Below are 12,027 nucleotides of genomic sequence, written 5' to 3'. Positions count from 1 at the left end.
GAAGCACCGGTTAGCCCCGGTTTCACTACAGGCAGATTCACTCGCTACAGGGGCGAGGAAATAAAACCTGAACAGCCAATCAGAGTGATCTCTCTCACCAACTAGCTCCGCTGCCGATTCAACATGCTCAATTGGCCGAAAAGCCGCAGACACCAAAGTGCTGACGGTGCGGGACACACCGCAAAAACTAGGCCGACAGACGCTCACCGACGGCCCGACTTTGGTCAACGGCCAACCGTCTGCTTGGTGTGTCAGGGCCTTTAGAGGTGTTTCGGGCACGTCCCACTGGTAGGAGGCCCCGGGGCAGACCCAGAACACACTGGAGGGATTACATGTCTCATCTGGTCTGGGAACACCTTGGGGTCCTCCAGGAGGAGCTGGAAAGCGCTGCTGAGGAGAGGGACGTCTGGAGTGCTTTGCTTGGCCTGCTGCCCCTGCAGCACTTATCCAGGGGCCTTTGTGAGCAGGCCTGGATAAGTGTCTAAAAATAGATGGATTAAGTGCTCTTCTAGTGAGGAAAACGTGATAGTGTTTTTTACGAACTTGACATGTTCACAAGTCACTTACGTCCATTCAGAATGGACCCACGACCCATTTTTGGACCACAACCCACCAGTTGGGAACCACAGCTCTAGGGTGCCCTTATAGTTGAGCAAATGTGATGAAGTGCCCTTTAGGACTTCTAGTGGAGAGATGCAATAATAGGCTACAATAGGCTTGATATTACATCCTATAAAACAACAGGATATAGACCTAAAGCCTGCCCCACATGCAGCTGTCACTCAGACAGCCACAACAGCCACAGATTTTAAAAGTTTCAAATGTCTAAAGAATATTTGTAAAATATCATTTTTTAGATATCAGTACAGTGTCTGAATTTTTTTGTAAAAATATTTTTAAAATAGCTGAATAAGTATCAGCAAAATATCAGTTAAATATCCAAAGATTATCAATAAAATCTTTTTGAACTATAAAATATATAAATAAAAAAAAATATTTTTTTGTAAAATCTTAGTAAAATTTAGTAAAAAAAATATTTTGTTATATAGATTATCTTGGTTTTGCATTTAGACTTTCCATAAGAAATTAAAAAATAGATATTGCTTAGTAATCAAAACGATTAATGTTTCAAGTTGCTGTTTTTTTGTCAGCTGTTTTAAATTTTTCCATCCATGCATTTTCATAGTTGCAGCCAGCAGGCCAAGCAAAGCACTCCAGATGTCCCTCTCCCCAGCAACGCTTCCCAGCTCCTCCTGGAGGACCCCAAGGTGTTCCCAGACCGTATGAGGTATGTAATCCCTCCAGTGTGCTCTGGGTCTGCCCCGGGGCCTCCTACCAGTGGGACGTGCCCAGAACACCTCTAACAGGAGGCGCCCAGGAGGATCCTGATCAGATGTTGAACCACCTCAACTGACCCCTTTCAATGTGAAGGAGCAGCGGCTCTACTCCGAGCTCCCTCTGGATGTCTGACTCCTCCCCCTATCTCTAAGGCTGAGCCCAGACACCCCACGGAAGAAACTCATTTCAGCTGCTTGTATCCGTAGTGTAAGTATTTTTTCCTCCTCTCACAAATTCATGAAAGCTCTGAGATGAAAAAATACACTACTTTGACATTTTATAAACTAAATTATGATATTACACTGAATAAAATCAGGAAAATAATGGTTAGTTGCAGACATACACATCAGACCACACCATTTCTACTTTATTTTACTGTTACTTAAGAGAAATGTGACAATTTTGAATGTCATTAATCACTTTATTCGAAAAACTATAGAAAAAATACAAAAAAATTATAGCAGTTTTCATTGGATGTTAAAGACACAGGCACACACTGAATAGAAAAATAGTTCAAACAGAATCATGTATTTCTCATAAAGATAATTATGTGCATAGTCTTTTATATATGAACGGCAGCAGGACGTCACTGTGTGGTTTGAGGTAGTCGTCACATACAGATCACATGGGCCTTTGCTTTGTTTATTCATGATCACAAAATATGATTAAAAATATACATATATTAATAAAACAATCTTACCCATGGCCTCTGTCGCCTTCAGTTAATCCCAATCAATGCCTTTATTTGTAGGAGACACATATAATATATACAGCTGCAGTGGTTGTGTCCTGTGGGCTGAATGTTTTAAAAATGGTGCCTCTAGTGACAGAAAGAGAAACCAAACAACAACAAAACAATAAACATTTACAAATTATAAATGTTATTGTGACTTTTTGGGGAGGGTGGGGAACGTTCCTACACAGTCACAAATGACAGTTCCCACACAGTTTCCTTCAGTAGATCTTAAAACACATATTTCATATTTACACCGCTTTCTCCTCATGATTAACATTTGGCACTATAAAGGGTGAATACAGAGCATGTTCAGACGAGGAGGTTTGTACTCAACAAAGTGATGACTCAAACAGTTTGAGATCCACATCTTCCAAAAAGAGGCTCGTGTGCAGAGTACTGAACACTGAAGTCTTTATTTCAAGCCAGTTTAGTGATGGTGATACTTCCTTTGATCCATAACGTGTCGATGTCGCCGAGTGACGTCAATCTGTGGTGAAAGTCAAACAGCTTCTGTCCGTCCACAAACACGCGAAACCGACTTTGCTCACAGTGAATCTCAATCTGGGAGGAGAGGCGAGACACAAGTGGATGTTTGTGACATGTGAAAGTGAAACAGATTCAAACATGAATCATCCCTGTCAGATATTACACTAATGTCAACATGACGGTCACATTACAGCTTTAAAACGTGTCATTTTATGTACCAGAACAAAATGCGACAGGTTCATGTGACCGTCTGTTTTCTAAAACTTTAAAACCCTGTGTTGGAAAAAAATAATTTAAAGTTTGGTAAAGGAACCACAGACTGTATAAAATAATGGACGTAGCCACAGTGAGGTCACCCGCTGGTTGTGGACGGTGGTTTTGAAGCCTCAAATTCAAACGTATTTGAACGAGAGGGTGGAGCTACGGAGGAGCGAGGGGTGGATCACAGAATGTGGTGACACCTTGCAGACAACCTGTTAGCTGTCTGGACGGTGTCTTAAAGTGGCCCGGCCTTAAATATGCATAACTTTAAGCCTTAATGAAATGTAAAGGGGTGAATTAGATAAAAATTCACCCCCTGTACAGTCATCAGGGACAGAGAAATTAGCCACAGAGACCAAACCAGGCTGTAAACATGTTTATTTCTGCTGTAAAGTTGGGCATTTTAACATGGAAGTCTATGGGGATTGACTCACTCTTGGAGCCAGCCTCTAGTGGACATTAGCGGAACTGCAGTTTTTGGCACTTGCCGTTTGGAAGGAACCAGTGGTTGTTATTCTTTTGATTTCAGCTCTGCAGACTGTCATGCTCATCACATTTGGGTGGTGAATAAGTCTGTGTCACAGTACAAACAAAGATTAGGTGTACCTGACATTTGGTTATGGTCAATAAATTTGTAATTGTCCATGTACGAGCCAGAGCTGGCAGCCTATCCCAGCTGACACTGGGTGAGAGGCAGGGTTCACCCTGGACAGGTCACCAGACTATCACAGGGCTGACACATAGAGACAGACAACCATTCACACTCACACTCACACCTACAGACAGTTTAGAGTCACCAATTAACCTGCATGTCTTTGGACTGTGGGAGGAAGCTGGAGCACCTGGAGGAAACCCACGCTGACACAGGGAGAACATGCAAACTCCACACAGAGGGGCTGCTGCCACATCTCAGTGACACAGATTGAGAGTTTATCGGTACCTTGAACGGCTGGTCTCTGATGAAGGGGAAGAAAGGCACGGCTCTGTCGACGTCTCCCCAGGATCCGGACACGCAGGCTCTGCGCAGGACTTGTCGGTCCCTGAATCGAACACACAGCTCCAGAGCCACATCAGGCGGAGGCTCCCTGGATGTTCCACGACCACATGTCAGGGCGATGTAGAACCTAACGGAGAGACAAGCTATAAATCGGACACTTAACTGACTTTATATAAAGGATTCAGGGGACAAATTAACAGTAGAGAGCAAACAGAGGTTTCTCAGCAAACTCCAACTGCCCACGGGTGCGTTATGAGTCAATGGGCCCCTGGGCACAGACAGGCCTCTCCTACATATGAGCAGGACACACAGATGGTGGTTTTGCCTCTTTTGCTGTTGTAGTTATTTTGTCTCTCTTCGTGGTTGTTTCCTGAAGACTTTTTGTTGGCTTTTATGTCTTTTTCTGTCTCTTTTTTTGGAAATAAACCTTAACATTTTGACTATACACATACCAGCCTGTTCTCATTCCAACGTCGTCAAATTCCACCGCTTTTGTCAGTGACTTTGGTGTCCGACACCAACGCCAAAAGCCACCTTTCCCGGTGGAATGAGATGCTACCAAGAGGCGTCAATTCAAAATGCGGCCGGACAGCATCTCACGTGGCGGTGACGTGCAGCTGGATGGCGTCATTTAGAAAAGCTGCCGATAACAAAATAATATAAGGAGCTGCGGGTGGGTCCAACACACCCTGAACTTTCACCCAGGAGGCCGGTGTTCGATCCCCATGTGAATGTAGAACCAAACCATGATGTTAATCTCTAAACCTAACCACGAGGTTATGTTGCATAGTGTAAACTGACACACCGTCCTGGAACGTCAAACGCAGAAGGATACTGCGCATATGATATGTAGATATGAATGGCACTGACTAGGTGGTGATATGTGACGAGTTGGGATGAGAGGTTGCGCATACTTCCATTTGTACTGCTGCTTTTAACCAGGGTTTCATTTTATTGTAACTCCCATCATCCCCCAGGCTTTAAACAGCAGCATAACACTGACCGATATCGGTATGTGTTTCATTTCTGTGTGTTAAGATTTGACTCGAAGAAGGAGTGTGATTTTTGACCCAAATTTACCCCATACAATATTTTTTACCTCACATCTCCCCCTCCGCCTCCTGAACTCTACAGCCCCCCTTCTGTTTTGTCTTTGTCCTGCTGAAAGTCTGCGTCCATTACAGACCATATCCTGAAATATCCTGATGGTTAAAATGCCATTTGGAACAACGAGTTTAATTGAAGTCTACGGTCCCACCCATAACTTCAAGAGGCAGAAATGTAATGTTTGTCTCGAGGGTGGCGCTAGAGGAAATGCCATTGTGTCATTAAAATCAAAATGGTTCATCCTTTTGGAAACACGAGTATGGGGTGAATTAAGGGTGACGGGGACATACGGTCCAATGGGACTGTATAACTACATTTTGTTGCTTTTCTCACCTTTGGTCAGATTTTTTATATTTTTTCCCTCCATCCATTTTCAACCGCTTATCCAAAGTCGGGTCACAGGGGCAGCAGGCCAAGCAAAGCACCCCAGACGTCCCTCTCCCCAACAACGCTTTCCAGCTCCTTTCGTTCCCAGGCCAGATGAGATATATAATCCCTCCAGCGTGTTCTGGGTCTGCCCCGGGGCCTCCTACCAGTGGTACGTGCCTGGAACACCTCTAACAGGAGGATCCTGATCAGATGCCCGAACCACCTCAACCAGCGTTGGCAAGTGTACGATAATTATCGCATTTGTACGATAATTTGTCCCTCTGTACGATGTACGATCAGTAATCCCAAAAAAGGCCAAATGTACGATAATTTGACCATTTCGTGAATGTGTGGTTGTAATCAGTGTGCCGGAGATTTTTTGTGAACCCTGAAGGCATCTGTTCCCATGTGACATGTTTCCAGCCAATTGCGCTTTGCTTAGCGAGAGATACAGGTGACGTTTGTCTCAGAATAACAAGCACGATTGGCTGAATGGTCAGCTGCGCCTGCCCCACGAGACGCTAGACTAGACCAGACTAAGTGAAGCAGGATTACTCTTTATTTTCTTGTTTAGTATCATGAATACGGTTTCTCTATGACAAAAATTAAACCAAAAAAGTAAACAGAGTGACTATATTTGCCCATAGCGCATCAGTAGGCTTGTTATTTTGGTTATGACAGGTGTACGATAATTTCCCTCACAATACCATAATTTTGAGTCTCTGGTACGATAATCCTACATTTCCTATCTGGCAACGCTGACCTCAACTGACTCCTTTCGACGCTAAGGAGCTGCAGCTCTACTCCGAGCTCCCTCTGGATGTCCGAGCTCCTCACCCTATCTCTAAGGCTGAGCCCAGACACCCCAGCGAGCGTCTGGTGGGCAGGTCTTAGGCCATGGGGCCCCGTCAGGCTCAGCCCGAAAGAATAACACAGAGCCCTCACCCTGTGGGCCCACCATCTGCAGGGACAGAAAGCAGGGTTTAGTGTATCGTGTGCCGGGCTGCAGGCAGGGGCGGGGACCTGGTGTCCATGGCGTCGCAGACTGACTCGCGGACATGAGCTTTAGCTAGTTTTAATCATAAGGTCATTAAATTGTCAAAGCTAATATATTGTACAAACATTTGATGGAACGATGATCATGATGTACTACTGCTCTAAGATCAGTAAAAAAATGTGCTCATGTTGTAACCCAGGTTATTTTCAGTAGTTATAGAGTTTACGTAATTTTGATTTTCCCTTAAACGCATCGTGAGCAAGTTTCTGGTAGACGCCCTCTAAAAACTCCTCCCAAGTGTAACCGCCCCCATGGCAACAGGCAGGTGTCTAAGAAAAGCGTACGTTAATTACACCTGGAGAGGCAAGATAACTTTACGAAAATTGAAGTGGGTTTGAGATGAGTCAGCAGAGTGATGGAGTGCTGAGTCACTGTGTGAAGGAGGTTTTGTTGTCTCATATTAACGTGGATATCCTGGTGAGTTAGCTCATTAGCCCGGGAAAAATTCCTTTGTTTAACATTTCGGTGTTATGTCATTTTATTTCATGATGTATAGAGCAAAAACTAGTCAGGATATTATGTGTGAACTGAAGCTATGTGTGTCCTGTGGCAGATATTAGAGACCTTTTTAGCCGCTAACATGCTAAGATGCTAAAGGCTAAGCTAAATGCTACATTCATAGCCGCTGCTGTAGCTTCAGTCCAGCTCACAAGGTAATTATGTGTAGTTGTAATATGTTAACATGTGTACGCTGTAAAAAGTGAACGCAGTGTGTGAATGTGCTTCTGAAATTATATCTAAGTATGAAATAATCTGTGCCATTTGGGGTCATTTTACTTAAAAGGTTATGTCACACCTCCTTTGAATATGATATAACTTTATTTCCTCCTCAGATGGAAAGATAACATCTGTGTTATTATCTAAAATTATTATTTGTTGTGCTTTTTCTCTAACTAATAGCAAGAAAGCTTAGAGAGGGAGGAAATTAAAAAACTGTCCCAGTCACCTTTAGTTCACCTTATTTGAAATCTGGCCACGTGTTTTCAAAATCCCTCATGAACCAAAGTGTAGGTCAGTTGTGAATGTTAGCATGATGGCGGCACCTGAAGATATCCATTATGATTCATTCCCAGGGGACCATGAATATCCAGTTAGCAGCAGTGCAGTGAAACTGATGGGAGGAGGACGGATTAATAAAAGAGAGAGGAAGTTATATTTTACCTGTCCGGACAGGAGTCCACAACACCCACCACCACAACCTTCTTCCCTGGCCGCATCCCACCTGTGATGTGACCTCTGAAAGGAACCGCCTGAACACACACAAACATTTAATGACGACAAAAAGATGAACACGAAATGTGATGAATTATTCTGGAGTCGAACTGATTAAAGATAAAAGACAAGAATAATGAAAACATGCAATTAAAAAAATTTATCGATGGAATTAAAATGATAAATGCTGTAAAATACAAAGTCATTAACATCATCTAATTTAAATAACAGAAATACTAGTAATATATAATATTATAATAAACCTTATTTATAGAGTGCTTTTTAAAATAAAGTTACGAAGTGCTTTACATGGTTGATCCCGGATTTAAAACATGTAGAATTCAAGCAAATAAAATGAGGCAATTTTAAGAAAATACATCGAACAAAAAAATAAAAAGATAAAATACCATCACTGAAGATAAGCAACTAATTGCCCTGTAGATTGCTCTGAGGTACGGCAAATCAGCAATTAGAGTAATACAAAATAAAAGAGTAACTGCTGACAACACAAGATAAAAACAATAAAGATAATCAAATGAGACATATATGAAATTAGCAGTGTGCTGAAATTAATAATTAGTTTTTTAAAAACAGATGAGTTATAAGAAGATTTAAATGATGTCACTGATTCAGCAAGTTTACTATTATTAAAACACAATCAAGTATTTGGGTCGCTGTGAGGGAAAAACATCTTGTGAATAAAGATGAAAATATTTTGAGAAACATGCTGCAACATTGTGAAAATAAAATTGTAATTTTGAGGAAAATGTTACCAGATTTCTCTCGGCTTCGTTGTCAGGAGGACGAACACTCGGTTTATTCTCATGAGTCGCACTTCTCTGTGGAATGGCCCATTTCTGAAGGACAAAACATAAATGTAACTTCACTGGATCAGTGCTGCATTTCCAAAAATCACTGAGGATATTTAGATTGTTTGAAATCACTCATCCGTTAGATTTTTCATGCCCTCTTTTAAAGTCATCTCTCAGAACTCACTTCTACTGTCTGGCTTTCTCCTGACTTTTTCTTAATTAGTTCTTAACTGTTGTCATCTGTTCTTTATGTGCACTTTTATTTGTGAACTCTGTGAATTTATATTTGATTGTTTTCGGTTATCTTTTATTTGTCCTCATGTGTGAAGCACTTTGTAACAGGTGTTTTTCAAAGGTGCTGTATAAAATAATGATTATTATTAATGTTATCATAAGTATGTCAAATTTTGTACTCAAGCACAGTGCTTGTATCTGTATTTCAGCTTCTTCCTTAAAACGTACATTACATATTTACATATTTTTCAGGATAGTTTTATTATTTATATTTTCCAGAATAAAGAACATCCCAGTTGAATACATTTTTTGATTTAGCATTATCTCTGTCTATAAAAACGTCAAAAGTTAAAGTATCAAGTAACATAAACTGATACGAAGACAGTTCGTACCTTTCAGAGAGTTTTGGGTAAAATCAAATCAAATCAAATAAAATTAAATAGAAATTAAATAAAATAAAAATGAAATTAAATTAAAATACGATGAAATTTGAAAAAAAAAAATAACATAAAAGTTTTGTATTGTATTTTGTATTTAATTCACTGATGCTGACACTAATTTAACTGAATGAAGTCAAAACAACACACAGCTTGACGTCACATGCCCTGTGACCAGCACACGCTGCGTCACGTCTGACTAAAACAGGAAGTTGAATGAGTTCAGGTCTTGCCTTCAAAATAAAGCTATCTGTTCTGAACATGTTGCTAAAAAGGTTCACAGATCAGGTTTGAATCCAAGGTGAAAAAGAAAGATCCTTTATTCGATGTAGCGAAATGCAAATTCAGAATAAACCACCTAGAATAAACACCCTCAGTTTTTTTTTTTTTTTGAATGAATAACATTCAGCTGAAAAGACAAAAAAAAATATTCATCGCTTTTTGTTTTTTGTAAAAAAAAAAAAAAAAAAAAAAAAACATTAAAAAGTCAGGATTTTAGAAATACTGAGGCCACAAGTCCCACTTCCTTTGGTCAACCCCAAATCTCTAAAAATATTTTTCTAGTCACAAAAAAAAAAATCTGTGTAAATGTCTTTATATATTTTCTGTCAAATTTAAATTATATTTTCTGTGAATAATATCCCTCTACACGAGGGTCGTAACACTGTTTCAAAGCACTGTTATAATATTATAATCCTGTTACATACCGAATACCAAATCCTTTTTTGAAATTAATTATTTTATTTTATTTATTTATTTTTTTGCCAATAACGTTTAGATTTAGCAGTACTGAGTTATATAATCATCAGAAACTCAGGCATATTATATATAACTTATTTGTACTTTGTGAATGCCATCTCAAGTCAATAAAACCCCAAAATACAAAGAAATAAAAAACCCAAAACACAAGGACATGACCCTGGTGTCCTCCAGTGGTGGAAGAACTACTCAGTAACACCACAGTGTAGAAATACTCTGTTACAGCTAAACGTCATGCATTAAAATTTTTATTATTATTATTTTTTTAAAGATATTTTTTTGGGCCATTTTGCCTTTAATCAATAGGACAGTTAAGTGTGAAAGGGGGAGGGAGAGAGAGAGGGGATGACATGCAGCAAAGGGCCACAGGCTGGGTTTGAACCCGGGCCGCTGCAGCAACAGCCGTGTATATGGGGCGCCTGCTCTATCCACTAAGCCACCGACGCCCCGCATGCATTCAAAATCTTACATAAAAGTATGAAAAAGGCACCAAAAGTAAAAGTGTATGCAGAACTGCCTCTTTCACAACAATGTTTGATATTATAGGATTAAAATTATTGATGCATTCATGTGTTCATCACTTTAATGTTGCAGCTCGTAAAGGTGGAACTCATTTTTAAAAATTATTTTTTATACTGTTGGGTAAATTAATCCACATAAATTATCAGTTAATTATATATTTATTGTATTATTAACTTGTAACTTAAGTTATCACATAAATGTAGAGGAGTAAAACGTACAGTCACATAAAATGGAAATACTCAAGCAAAGTTCAAGTACCTCAAAACTGTACGGAAGTAAAGTATTTATACTGTCTTCATGGTGCTTAAAGTAAAAAAAGGTCAAATACTTCCCTACTGAGTCTCCTGAATACAGTATGTTTAATTGTTTTACATTACTTTGTTAATACATTTAAAAAAAAAAATGCTGCCACATTTGTTTAATGCAGCTTTTATTTTGTTAGTTCTGACTGGAAGTTGGCGTGTTTCATTTCTGGTAGTTTGACAAAACAACAGGTTTCTGTCCAAACTAACAGAACAGGTTTTCAGTCACCTGAGAATTAAAGCTGCAGATCAGAAAAGTCAGTCTGATGTAGGGTTAGGGTTAGACGTGTACTGATCAGGTTCCTCTGCTGGGCTGGTTTATGTAATCTCCCTCACCTGCTTCCTGTTGCTCAGGTGTGTGTGTGTGTGTGTGTGTGTGTGTGAACTCACCTTCCTGCCCTGCGCCGTCACTCTGTGTGTTTCAGCCATGTTGAGTCGACCTGAAGGAAACAAACAGCAGAGAGAATGAGCTGCACGTCCAGTTTGTCTGCCTCTTGTCGACTGAGTCCACACTGACGTAACAGCTTCAACCTGCCTCATTACACTCCAACACACACACACACACACACACACACACTCTGCTGTGTTAATCAGCTGCCCCTGCATGCCTTTCTCTCTCTCAGGTCAATAACAAGAGAGCTTATTGTGTGAGGCTGTAGCTGCAGGCAAAACCCCAAATATTAAATCCTCCACAGGTCTCTCTCCCAGCTGACTGAAAATACTTTACACCTTTTATTTATTCCTGAAAACAACAAGTTTCTCAGACTCATTATTTACTGTAATAATGGCAGAAAAATACATAATTGTTAACAATAAAGCACACAGAGAATCTTTATATTTACCTGTACGTCTGATGACAGAGAGCCGAGCTCACACAGCTGCACTGTCAAATATTTGACTGTACATTTAAATTAAAGCAACAGCTGGGAGATTATCAGGGATGCAGCCTTTGTCAAATATGCCCCAAAGCTATTGAACACACGACCCACAGATATCAGGGAAGCTAGCTCACGAAATATTTTTAAAAGAAAGCTAAAAACATATTGTTCACTTCAGTCTTTAACTGACTTTCGTCACACAGGTCTGACACTCTTTCTTTTTACTCCTCACTCTGCTGCAACTCTTTTAGAATCTCACTTGATTTAATGATTTATAGTTTTCCAGCTCTGTGATTTTATGAATGAGTTAAGCCACGATTAAAATGTTTTAAATGTCCTTTAACACTCGAAAACAGCTAATCAGCCAATCACATGGCAGCAGCTCATTAACATTTAGTCATGTAGACATGGTGAAGACGAGCTGCTGAAGTTCAAACTGAGCATCAGAATGATGAAGAAAGGTGATTGAAGTGACTTTGAACGTGGCATGGTTGTTGGTGCCAGACGGGCTGGTCTGAGT

At 40.2% G+C, this 12,027-nt stretch overlaps 1 protein-coding gene across 2 annotated transcripts in view; it reads right to left on the bottom strand.

The window, feature by feature from the left end:
• Window positions 1-1,738: 1,738 nt before the first annotated feature.
• Window positions 1,739-12,027, bottom strand: part of LOC126389870 (galectin-related protein-like) — a 12,132-nt gene continuing 1,843 nt past the window's right edge. The window contains exons 2-6 of one of the 2 annotated variants that reach the window (XM_050043824.1): window positions 11,020-11,069; window positions 8,337-8,420; window positions 7,513-7,601; window positions 3,762-3,945; window positions 1,739-2,635 (exon numbers count right to left, since the gene is read on the bottom strand). In XM_050043824.1, coding sequence (XP_049899781.1) covers window positions 2,492-2,635; window positions 3,762-3,945; window positions 7,513-7,601; window positions 8,337-8,420; window positions 11,020-11,058 — 540 coding nt within the window. In that variant the 5' untranslated portion in view covers window positions 11,059-11,069 and the 3' untranslated portion in view covers window positions 1,739-2,491. Of the gene's footprint in view, window positions 2,636-3,761; window positions 3,946-7,512; window positions 7,602-8,336; window positions 8,421-11,019; window positions 11,144-12,027 lie in introns of those variants that run through there. The other variant, XM_050043825.1, reaches the window with a different exon arrangement.

Source organism: Epinephelus moara, chromosome 5 (assembly GCF_006386435.1).
Source record: "Epinephelus moara isolate mb chromosome 5, YSFRI_EMoa_1.0, whole genome shotgun sequence".
Taxonomy (NCBI): Eukaryota; Metazoa; Chordata; class Actinopteri; order Perciformes; family Serranidae; genus Epinephelus; species Epinephelus moara.
This window is presented reverse-complemented; position numbering and strand designations above follow the sequence as displayed.